General features: G+C 41.8%; 1 protein-coding gene across 2 annotated transcripts in view; it reads left to right on the plus strand.

The window, feature by feature from the left end:
* The first annotated feature begins 7,122 nt into the window (after positions 1-7,122).
* LOC139264479 (thrombospondin type-1 domain-containing protein 7A-like) overlaps positions 7,123-13,103 on the plus strand; it is a 757,124-nt gene continuing 751,143 nt past the window's right edge. The window contains exon 1 of one of the 2 annotated variants that reach the window (XM_070881020.1): positions 7,123-7,340. In XM_070881020.1, coding sequence (XP_070737121.1) covers positions 7,181-7,340 — 160 coding nt within the window. In that variant the 5' untranslated portion in view covers positions 7,123-7,180. The remainder of the gene's footprint in view (positions 7,341-13,103) is intronic. The other variant, XM_070881021.1, reaches the window with a different exon arrangement.

The following is a 13,103-nucleotide window of genomic DNA, read 5'->3' on the forward strand; positions in this document are numbered from 1 at the left end:
ACACCTTCAAATTGAAAAGCAGTCAGAAGTGAGAAGCCTGTCTGATTTTCCTTTTCATTGGCTAGGAACACTCAACCCAATTGTAGCACCCCTAATCATCCAAGCTGAGATCACCTACTGTAATGTAGATTGAAGATCAAACTAGGGACCTTCCTGATCATTGCAGCTGTGCAGTTCACTGAGCCTTCAGTGGAGCAAAAAGATGCCCTTTACAGTGAATATCCCTTTTGATCGTATTATTTTTTAGAAGTACAAAATGTCTCCTTTATGTTTCTACAGATGTAATAAAAGTAATTTTCTGTGAAATGTATGATTTGGAACCATAATAGACATATTGAACATTTATACAGTAGATTAATGGCCTGACTTTCACCTTTGCAAATACTAATCTTTCAACTGTTCATCTAAAAGGTCGCATTAATGCATCATTATTCATTATAACTACTGGAGTCTTGTCAGTGCAAATGTTGCACTTCAGCTCTTTAAGCTGTCCTATGATATAAATGTACCACTGCAGTTTTCTAAATAAACAGAAGGTAACTCACCCCAGATTGTTGAATATGGTGGTTCTCTCATAAGTGTGACAGCTTCATAACTCATGAGTGCTGCAGGTGCCAGTGAGTGATGTGGACCTTTCATGCGTGTGAAAGAAGAGCTGGCTCAATGAACCTGACTGAGTTATTCTGTTTATTCTGTCAGGTTTCCTTTTTTAACAGTTCTATTTAGTGGTGTTTGCTCGAACATATGCACAAGAGAAATGTTATTTCCCTCTTGTGTTATTGTTTTCTACATTGACCCCTGTAAAGCAATTCTAGGTCAGGCAATGATCTTAGAGCTGCAGAAATAATATTGTTTTACTATCATAAAGAAACTTTATGAGATACATTTTAGTTGTGCACTTTGTCTCAGTACCACCACTTGCATAAAGTGCAGTTTTTATGATATAGTCCAACTTTTTAAATTCTGTTTGTTGGCTCTAGGTGCTGTATCTCCCAAACGAATGTTATTTATTTCAATGGCTTACTGATAAGACTGGGGTGCTAGCATACAGAACTTATAATAAAACAGTTTCATCTGCTGCGGGACATTTAGACTTTCGCTCCTTCATTGTCCTGCAATTGATTTTCATTTCAGTGACACTTCCTTCCTCATTTTTTTGGTTCTCTAATTTTGGACTCACTTTGAACTGGTTATCTCCTTTCTTGTCACCTCCTATCCTTACTACTCTTCCTCACCATGTCTAAATTTCTCGCATTGGCCCATGCAATCTAGTCTCCTTTCATGTCCTCTCACCTGTGCATTTTGGCAGCAGACCCAACTTCCCTATCTCCCCACTTTTGTTTTTCTAGCCATTTTAAGGCTCTGATTTCTCCTCTTCAATTCCCATCTGACCATGTTCCCTTTCTACTCCCCTTTACATGCATCATGTTTCTCTCAGTTGTCCCACATAATTGTTACTATTCTTGAGCCTATCTTCCCTACTGTTGCCATCTGGGGTTAAGCCCCTCCAAAATGAGCCAACAACCTCACTCTGTGTCTTTGTTGCCATCCACCACCACACCCATTTTGGCACTCAGCATTAGCTATTCCTGAGCAACAATATCAATTACCTTATCCATTGCTTCCTATGGCCATCTCACCATTCTGCTCCCTATGTATTAATGATTGTAACCTGCCACTCAACCTTTCATCCATTTCTCCCCATTCCATTCCTGACCTGCTATACATCCTCCTTCAGAATGTCTGTCTCTTGCAAATAAGGGTCCTCACCATCCATGACGTCATCCTGGTTGAATCGATACACATTGTAGCGTTCACCGAGAAATTTCCCACATGTGATGGTTCTTTCCCCTTCACTTAAGCCTCCATACTTAATTATATTTTCCATTACTCAAAAAATCAACCCTCAACGCTTCAGTCCTTTCTAACTCACATCCCATCTCTAAATTTCCTTTGAACTCTCAGGCCTTAGAGTACGCCAATATCTACAGAAACTCCATGTACTGATTCCTCCTTTTCGGCTTCTAACCATGTCACAGCACTGAAACCAAACTGGCCAAAGTCATTAATGTTATCAGTGATAAACAGAAAATTCTGGAAATACTCAGCAGGTCAGGTGGCATCTGTGGAGAGACACATAGAGTAAATGTTTCAGGTCGGTGACCCTTCAGAACTGATTTCAGATTTCCAGCATCTACAATATTTAGCATTGTATTAATGTTACCTGTGACATTGAATGTATGTGCTACCTATCCTTATCCACCTCAATCTTTCTACCATGACTCACATGGTTGATCATTCTAATTCTCCACCAACTCTTCTCTGTTTCGAACTACATGGGACTGCTCTTGTGTGATTCCACTCATCTTTTTGAATGCAGCTAGCACATTTCTAGTAATAGCTTCTCCTCCCTCACCTGCACCTTCACCGCAGGAGTTCCCCCAAGGATCTATCCTCCTTTTCCTCATCTATATGTGGCCCCTTGATGATATCTGCCTTGTAGGTGTGGGGTCAGTTTCTATATATATGCTGACAGTAACCAAATTTATCTCTCTACAACTTCTCTTGATCCTGCAACCTTACGTACTTTTACACTGCTTGTCTGATATTAAGTCTTGGATGAGCCACAACTTCTTCAGCTGAACATTAGGAAGGCTAAAGCTATTACTTCTGGTGCTAGTCACAAATTCCATTCCCTTCATATTGAATCTATCCCCCTCCTGGTCTCTCTTTTAGGTTCAACAAATTCATGTAAAGCCTTGGTGTCTTATTCTGCCCTGAGCTGAGCTTCAATCCCCATATTCTTTCCATCAGCAAACTGTTTGTTTCCACCTCTGTAAATACTGCCAACATTGGGCCTACCTTAGCCCCAATGCCATTGAAACCTTTATTCTTGGTTCCATCACCTCCAGACTTAATATTTTATAAATGTGTAATTGTTCATATCTTAAATCCATCACTTCTGTCCTGGCTAATATACACTTGTTGTCTGTTCCCCAATGCATTATATTTAAAATTTTTGCCCTCGTTTCAAAACCCAGCCATGGCCTTGCTGCACCCAAACTCTGAAACCTCCTCTGTATAATTTGATCTTCTGACTTTGGCCTCCTGTACATCCCACCCTTCCTCCATCCCACCATTGATTGCAAAGCTTTCAAGCCTCTAGGATCTGTTCTCTAGAACCCCCTTCCAAGACTCCTTGATCTCTGTGCTTCCATCTTGTCCTTTAAAATCCTTCTCAAAAACTCATCCTTTCTCCCAAGCCTTCAATCACTCCTCCTTAAATCTCTCTCTTGGCTCAACGTTTTCATTGATCTTGTTACTATTCTGTAAAGTGCCTTTGGACATACAATAAATTAAAGGTGTTGTTTAAATGTAAGTTGTTGATTTTGTTGTTTTAAGGAACCATTTACTCCTGAATTGCAGACTAGGAAGAAAAGAAATGTAAACTTCTCCTCCTTTTCTCCACTCCTGAAATTACCTTCACATGCCAGGGTGCCATTCCACAGCTGTTAGCACCCCTTGATTAGTTTACTCAAGCATTCATTCTTCATGAGTCAACCTAGCTAGTGCATGTCCACTATTCGACATTGGGTCAATTATCCCTAAATTCAATCCTGTCCTTATCTGACATTCATACATGTACACTTTCCCAACAATAGGACATGGAGTGGAACTATAGTGTCATACCGCCACTTTGGCTGAGGTCAGATATCTCAGCACAAACTAGGGACTTATCTTATCTCTATGGGTTAGTACTACACTACATGGTACATTGAGTCATATTGAGTCAGTGCTGGGGCTGGAAAACACTCATCATCATAGGCAGTCCCTTGAAATCGAGGAAGACTTGCTTCCACTCTGAAAGTGAATTCTCACGTGACTGTACAGTCCAATACGGAAATTACAGTTTCTGTAAGAGATGGCGCAGACAGTGGTTGAAGGAAAGGGTGGGTGGGGGTGGGGAGTCTGGTTTGCCGCACGCTCCTTCCACTGTTTGCGCTTGACTCCTGTATGCTCTTGGCGACGAGACTCGAGGTGCTCAGCGCCCTCCCAGATGCTCTTCCTCCACTTTGGTCGGTCTTGGGCCAGAGATTCCCAGGTGCTGCTGGGGATGTTGCACTTTATCAAGGAGGCTTTGAGGGTGTCCTTGAAACGTTTCCTCTCCCCACCTGGGGCTCGCTTGCCATGTAGGAGTTCTGAGTAGAGCACTTGCTTAGGGAGTCTCGTGTCAGGCATGCGGACAATGTGACCCACCCAACGAAACTGGTCGAGTGTAATCAGTACTTCGATGCTGGGGATGTTGGCCTGAGCGAGAACACTGACGTTGGTGCGTCTGTCCTCCCAGTGGATTTGCAGGATCTTGCGGAAAACACTATCAGTGTCTGAGAGGATCTTCAAATGTTTTTTTATTCCTTCAATGTCACTTTTTTCTGTCTCTTATGTGTCAGTATACCTTACTCTTGATCTTCATCTGTTCTTCACTCCTTCCCGATTTATTTTATTCAAGTCTATAAAAGGACTTCTTTATTGCCCAATTTCCAGTTCTGATGAAGTGTCTTCATCCAACGTGTCAACTAAACATTTCTCTTCATAGACACTGAGAGACCTGCTGTGCATTTGCAATATTTTCTGTTTTTATGTAAGTATGCCTACCTCAGATGGTATGCCTTAAAAATATATACTGGCAACACCTTAGAAATTACACTAATACTGCTCAATGTTTCCATTCCTCTTGCTACTACTCTGATGTGCCTTGGGTCATTTTGCAATTTAAAGGCACTACATACATGTAAGTTGTTTTGTTTAGACAAAGCATTTCCTCATGAGTTGCACATTGGGAAGAGGATCAAAACAGTAACCGTTTCCTGCTTTACCCAACACCTCTCCTATGATTACCAACTAATGGCAGGGAACCACTGTTGCTAATGATGGGAAAAGTGCACATGGCATATAGTTTATATACCGCAGAATAATACTAATGGTTCAAACTTTGGCACTTACATCACTTAGCAAGAAGGCAATACGACAAAGTGTTATCTAGCCCATAAATATGTGCTGCTCTTAACTGTATAACCACAGGGAAGCTTCTGTAAATATATTGGAACATCAGTGGTACATTTCAAAATAATGCACTGTTGGTGTTCAGGTTGTTTTGTTTCTTTCCAAAGTGTGATTGTTTTTTAGGATAACGTCTCAGAGTACAGTGCTGGTGGCAAACAATTGCTTAGGACTGAGCTGAATAATCAGTTTTAAAAACTACTCAGTCACTCAAACCCTGCTCCACAGAACAGGAGACTGCTAATTGAGTTCAACATTGGCATAGATTTGGGTTTCACACAGTTTAAACATTTGGGCAATTGACAGATCGTCATCAGTTAACTGACCAACTTCTGCATCAGGGGCTTAACCTCCCCAAAATGATGAGAACGTTGATCGTGGCCACGAAATGACTTTGAGCTTCTATGAGCTGTTTCCTTCGACCACCAACCCCTCCCCACCCCACCCCGCACTCTTCCTATTCTGTTTACTTTTAGTACTTGTATTTTTTTATACTCTTCCTGTTATTAATTGTCATTTTTGCCTGCAAGATTCTTATTAGGTCATGAGTTGAGTAGTTTAACAAACGCCTGCCAAATTGCATTGACAATTGTGAATTGTGAGAATTATTTGCAATTGTGTTTCTGAAAAATGCTACCCTCAAGTTATTTCCTGATCTCCACATTGCTCCTAGCTTGCTATTGTCTCCATCTATTTTTACCATAACACTTTTATACAACTGTTTCAGACTAAAAATGTAGCGTGAACAAACGGGCTGCTTCGTGTAATTCCAATCCATTCAAATTACTACTCTTGTGGCAAAGGTTCGATGCACATTTAACCAGACAGCCAATAATTTTATGATGAGTTTATGTGCTAAAATATTTATTTGATAATTGCAGTCACACAATAAAATATATCCAATTATAAAAAATAATTGGTTGGCACAGCTCTTTTTAGCTTAGATAAAGTCATCCAGGTCTCAAAAGAGATAAAGTAATGTATAAAAAACGACATCACTGCGAACCCAATTCATTTGTCTTAAAAGTGTTTTACTCCACAATGTTGCAATACACAAAACAACAATGTACTGTTGCAGTCGATTCTGATGAAGATATTACTGTCGTGTACAGGACTGCTTCTGGCTTCCAACGGCTGCAAAGCTATCGGGGCTTTCGCTTTGTTATCACTTTCTAAGTGGGATGCATAAAATCAGCAACAATGCACATTCTTACTCTGCTCCTCTATCGGGCGATAATCTCTTGAATGTTGCTTGTTTCTGACAGTCGACGAAAGGTAATCCACACTTGCTTATCTGGGGTAATCATATGGACACGGTGGCAGGCTTTCTGAGCCCTTAATTCCCTCTTAGAGGTGGAAAGTGGTAGATAAACAAAAGGGAATTTATAGCACTCTCGTTACTAATTTGTAGGGGTGTCAGAATATTTAAATAGGCGGTGGATGGAAATTATTTGATCGATGCTTTTTAATCTAATACATGTGAAAAGGATGGATCTAGGGAGGTTTTTTTTTTACAAAATGACAGACTTCCCAGGGGAGGGTGACTGAAATCCACCCTCTCCTCGCACCTACCCACCTCTGAATAACACGGTGGTTTCATCATTTGACTTTCTTGCTGCTGTGAGATGCAGGTGCAGGCACGCATATGTTCGTGTGCCTTTCCACATGGTTATCTGAGTGTAGACAACAGTATTATGCAGCATATCTAGGCAGTGGCATTACAGCATTTGTTTCTTTCTCTCCGTGCAGCTGGTGTGAATGACTTGCTGCCGCCTCCAAGACCCGAATGACCCGCTGTATCAGCCGGAGCCCCTCGTGGACAGCTGCTTCCCTCAGCTTATTGAAACGTGCTGCTAGTCACTGACTTGGAAGGAAAGAAAACGGTTGCAGCTCAGGTCATTCTTGTTTTCTGAAGCCAAACACCTTATTTTCCACATTCGGGCAAGCACGATATCCGGAGAAGGACTTTCTGCATCCACGGTGCGTGTCGGATTCCCAGCAAGAGGAATAAGATAGAAAGAGACAAAAGAAAAGCGACATTAATAACAGGGCAAGGGTTATAATATCCTTTGTCTTCCGAATTGGAGACTCACTGAAGCAAGCAGGTGATTCTGGAGCTATGAGACTGAGAAGGAAAAGCACCGCTTCATTCAGATGTCCAAAGAACTGTGTAGCTTCAGCACAGTGCATTGGTGTGATGTTAACCCTGGTCTTTGGGATCTGGAATGTTCAGGCAGAAGCAGAAGAGGAGTTTCAATCTGTATATGTGTGGAAACCAGGTAGGACAGATATAATAAAGGCTCTCAATCATTTCTGAATTAGATTACACACGACGATGCTTTAAATATTTTGGTTACCGTAATTTTCAGTGTTCCCTTTTGGATACTTTTACAAAGTATTTTGAAATTGTATTGTGGGATGAGATGAGATATATTTAGTCTGCTTGTTTACAGTCTATGCTTCTGCTCTGTCGGATGTTTATTCTTTCCGTCTACCTGACATCCCACGCTGGATGGTGGATTGTTTTGGGATCACAGATTTCTCCATGGCGAGTGACAATCCCATTCTGTGATCAGCCAGCAGGAAGTCTATTTCTGCAGAGCTGAGACGGAGCTTTCCATTCTAAGCGAGTGCTCCATCTGGCAGCCCAACCAAGTGCCAGCACAAACGTACACACCCAAGAGAGTCAGCGATGATCAAGAGTAGGATTTGTTCTCAAAGCATCAGAGTTGGGAGTCCCTGCTTGATCGGTGAAGCTATGTGTCTCTGTCTTGTAAAATACCTAGAAAATGGATTATGAGGCATTTGCATAACATGATATGTTGAGTTAGCTAACACGAGTTAACAGATCATTACATCAGGCTAAAAATAATATGAAAATGTATACTTAACGGTGTCATTAAACATCCCTCACCTTCATGCAATGTGGGTTCAGTAGAATATTGATGTGATGGTGGTAGTATAATTGAGGAGCTTGCTCTCCAATCTAACCCTTGATGCACTGAAAACAAAGGGATAACATTTTCAGGGATTCTCCCGATCTTCTGTTGTAACTTCGGCGGAAATCCTGCCAAAACGACGTGAACAGCGGGAGAACTCACACGGAAATGTTACCCCACGTGGACTGAGAGCACCTCTTGTAGGTAGTCTCACACGACTCGATCTTGGTGCCAGATGTAATATACTTTTCAATTATTTTAACACGAAGAGAGCGCTTCTCAACGGCCAGCATGTGAGGCTCATCTGGTCGGATAACTCGGGTCTGCCAACTGGACATTGTATTATAGATAGACCAGTTTGAGACCAGTATCTGTAGTGCAATGGCACCGTAAGGTGTAGATTCATCAATCCCCCGTACTGCCAGCTCGTAGTGAGTGCAAGTTGAAGAATCGGTTCTACAGTTTTGTAACCTTAACCCTGACCCATGCTTCCTTCAAGCACAACTCTTTACTGCGATTGCGGTATCAGTGAATTTTGCTATAAATATCAGTAACAGAGAGTTGAAATGTGTCATTTTTGCACTTTTGTAAATTCCTCCTTATTAGATGCTAACACAGTACGTCAAGTTTATGTGGAATCATTCAGATGACAAGCATTAACCAATGATAATTGCTGTATACATTGAACAAAAATTCCCGCTGCCATCTCGTAGCACAGACTGATCAATTTACAATTATACCTATACCCTGCATTTTTAAACAAACTACAGCTTGCCAGGAGTTCAGTAAGATTCTGATGATGTCTTTTATCTGTTGCTGTCATCAGTCCAGAAAAAAAAATCCCACACATTATGTGCTAAGCAAACAGTTTCTCAAATACGATATAATCACCCTTACTTGATCCAAATCAGTGTGTTTCAACTCGGTAGGTGGTCATAGCATTACAATGCATAGCTGTGGAATAACTTTCACAGCTATTACAAGTTATTCTATACTAAAGCCGGAGATGAATGCTGGAAGCAAAGCCCCAGTCTGATGGATACTAAGGATGAGGGTTGAATTTCAAGTTTGAATTCAGAAAATACAAATTTGGATCGCCTCCAATCTGAATTGGGATTGCAAACATCAGCGTCTGTCTCTGTAAATTAGACAGAGCCTGAGTGCTTGTTAGATACCAGACTTCCTTATTCAACAAGATCTGCCGTGAAGAGCGCCTGCAAGCCAAGACATGACAAATCAGCAATATAAAGGCATGACAGTTTGCGTGACTGGGGCATCAAACATAAAGTGGTTTGGGTGGGGAGGCCAGAATTTGTAGTCGCACCTAATTAAGCTAATGGACCTTTTCCTGCCCATTGGAAATGTTGGTTGAGTTGGGGGTGGACGTATAATGCATCAAAAAATGAGGAAAATATCTCATGTAATATACGTCCCATCAATTGGGTCCGAGCAATTCTGGACGTAAAGAATACCTGTACGTCAGTGGCATGCAACATTGCAAAAGCCTCGGGGTGGGAGGGAATTAAAAATTTAGCAGGATGACATTACCAACATTAGTCGAACGAGGAAGTGAAGAATAAAAAAAACTATTCTTGTTGCTAAGGACATGCAGGGATACTCATTCTACAGTAAGGTGCTGCCGCAAAATAACTCCGCTCAACTGAGGTGTACATTCTATCAATGCCATAAATGGCACCAGCACATACCAACATTTGCAAATATACCAATAGCATTTTTGATCTCTTACCTCGCCTGAAATTTATGTTCTAATACTGTTATAAAGGTTAGACTCAGCATACAAAGGGTTAACCCCCAGAGATAGAACATTATTGGACATTTAAAGCCATTTAGAATGTTAGTTAGAATTGTTCCTCGATGGGTTTCCAGATGGAACAGCCATCAAACGGTATACTTTTGTAAACATAAAATAACATTCTGTAGACGCTGCAAATCTATAAATAAAAACAGAAAAATCTGGAAATACTTAGCAGCTCAGGCAGCTTCTGTGGAAAAAAACAGCAGTCAACTTTTCAGGCCTTCAGACCCTTCCACAGGACTAGGAAAGGTCTCAAGGCCAAAACGTTGACTGCTATTTTTCCATAAATGCTGCCTGACCTGACTATTTACAGCTTTTTCGCTGTGTACTTTTGTATATTGATATTGGCTTTGAGATAATGGCTGTCATTAGTTTTGGTGCTAAGTATTTATTACCATTGTGATAAATGTTGTTTATTGTTAAACAACACATAAATGTGCCAAGAGAATCCACATGAAGCGCATACCATTTCATTGAAGTTAGTAACTTTGGCAGCTTAGAGTACATAGAGTTGAAGGACTGTTTTCCTCTCTGTACTCTGGGGTCAGTATGAGCCTCTCTAAGTCAGAGAGAGAATATCCAGACTGAGGCATACATGTGTACAGCTTGCAACAGAGGAACACGTGGCCAGTTAACTTAGGAGCAGCTATCTTGAAAGTGGTTTTCACCTAGAACAGTGACAAAGCTGCATATTTTTTATTATTTTTTTATGATAGATGAATCCTACTGAAAATTGTTTTGTTCATTTAAGTATTTCACGTAAGATTATAATTATGCTTCATCTCACTCGAATGCTTTTCAGTCAGCCTTCCGTAAAGACAGGGGAATGCATGTGGCAGCATGTGAGAGATCACAGTACCCAATGCACACAAGGGGTCCTTGTGTCGCATTGTCATTCAGATATTGGGTAGTAAAGCTGCTTTCTGAATCATAGGTGACATGAGGTCCGCTCACAGGAGTGATGGGTGATACTGAATACAAGAGATTATCTCGTGAAATCTGTGAGTTTTGTAACAGCCCCAAACCCTATGACTCTTAACTACCCTCGAAATGGCCTATCAAGCCACTCAGTTGTATAGGCTGATAAATGCTGGGCTTGCCAGTGATTCCCACATCCCATGAATGAATTAAAAAAAATGCAATAATTCTTATTTCAGAGATGCCCCTCGACTCCATTCCACCAGTGTGACATTTCAATTGTCTATCTTTGGGTCTCTGAGTGAAACTGACAATTAGTTTTGCTTATGGACATCTTTGAGCCATGGACTTGTCCTGACTGAGAACAAAGTTCAGATTACCCAACTCATTTCACTTAGCAGCTCTCAAGCAAATGAAGAGCAGAAATTTTCATCTCAACAGATTCAAAATTAGTGAATTAATCTATTCTATTGTGCAGTTGGACCTATCCTGCTGCTTTTTATAATTTTGCACCATTACCTCTTGATCTATCCTTGGCCCCTTCCCTTTCCTCATCTACATGCTGCCACTTGGGGATTACATCCAAAGACATGGGGGTCAGGTTCCAAATGTAAGCTGACGACATCCAGCTCTGCATCTCTACAACCTTTCTCAATGCCAACATTTTTCTATGTTGTCAGATTACTTGTCTGAATTCCAGTCCTGGAAAGGCAACAATTTTCTCCGGTTGAACATTGGGAAAACAGCAGCCAATAATTGGCCGCGATTTTGCCTACCGAGGTGGGTTCAGTGGGGCTGGGGTCCACAGTGTGGTCCCAGCCCGCTGCCGGTTCCATCCCGTTCTGTAGAAGTGATTTGATGATAATGCGGCTTGTTAAGCCAGCCCTGCAAGATTCCCATCCATTTAAAAGGAAGCAAGTCCGATGACGTCATTTGATGATGCGTCATCAGCCTGTTTCCTTAAAAAGGACCATGTCCAAATTGATTTTGATAGTTGTGCTGTCAGTGTTCCACCGCATTGAGGTGCTGCAAACACTGACAACTCTTTTAGTTGGTTGCAGTCAAATTAAACAATTAAATCAAGTGCCCCCCTGATTAAAGGGGGAGGACACTCCAAAAATTTCTCAAGTGCCCTTTTTTTTTAGGGCACCGAGAGGCAAATTATACTAGTGCCCCCTGACTCGGGGGACACTAAAACCGGCAATAAAAAACAAATTAAACTTTAAAACATATAAAATCAAATTAAAATTTGGTTGCCGGGGGTGATGATGCACTCCAGTCCCACCGACGCCCACCTCTCGCGGAAGGCCGCGAGCGTATCGGTGGACTCCGTGTGCTCCATCTCCAAGGACACCCTGGCTCGGATGTACGCGCAGAAAAGAGGCAGGCAGTCAGGCTAAATGACCCCCTCGACTGCCCGCTGCCTGGACCGGCTGATGGGCAAACACTGACAAGCACTGCAGAGGTGCACAGCTGCACCCAGGCTCTCCCATGACTCCCTCCATGCAGGGAGTTCTCTTCCCTTTCCATGTGCGGAAGAGACCTCCCCAGGAGACCAACACAGCCTGGTTGCACATTGCACAGGAGGGCACAAGGAGGGATGTTGTCAGTCGGACCTGGCTGTAGTGGTGCAAACCTTTCAATGACCTCAGTAGATCATAACACGTTACTGCAAAGCCACACTCCTGCTGTGCCACTCATCACATCCCTATCAGTCTGCCTTAACTACCCTACTCCCGCACATCCTTGCTTGGGGTGGTTTACAATCCTAGACCCTTTGGGGCGATCCTGGATCAAGCATACTTCTCAGGTGTTCACATTCATCTTAAGGTCCTAAACACACTGAATGGGTCTGAAGATCTGGTCTATCTCTCCCCAAAGTAAATGGACAACCCGAGAATGTTATCGTCCTCCAGATAGCACTTTTAAGCAAGTTTCAGCCAGATTATAATGTCTTGAATATTGTAAAGGTCCGGGGGTCTCTTCTCAGTAACCAAAAGAGTGTACGGAGATGGAGTTCATGAGTTAGTGACACAGAAGACTATGAGAGACAATTCTAAAATATATAGAGGTTTATTAAAGAATTGATCTGCAATTTACAGCAGGTGAAGCAGTCAATTGCAATAACCATAGTTCTTGAAAAAGGTAAAAAATACAATCTTATTTCTCGTAGAGAATCTGACTTTTAAATTTTGTTAGAACATAAGAACATAAGAATTAGGAACAGGAGTATGCCATCTAGCCCCTCGAGCCTGCTCCGCCATTCAAAAAGATCATGGCTGATCTGGCCGTAGACTCAGCTCCACTTACCTGCCCGCTCCCCATAACCCTTAATTCCCTTATTGGTTAAAAATCTATCTATCTGTGAT

Source organism: Pristiophorus japonicus, chromosome 5 (assembly GCF_044704955.1).
Source record: "Pristiophorus japonicus isolate sPriJap1 chromosome 5, sPriJap1.hap1, whole genome shotgun sequence".
NCBI classification, from domain to species: Eukaryota; Metazoa; Chordata; class Chondrichthyes; family Pristiophoridae; genus Pristiophorus; species Pristiophorus japonicus.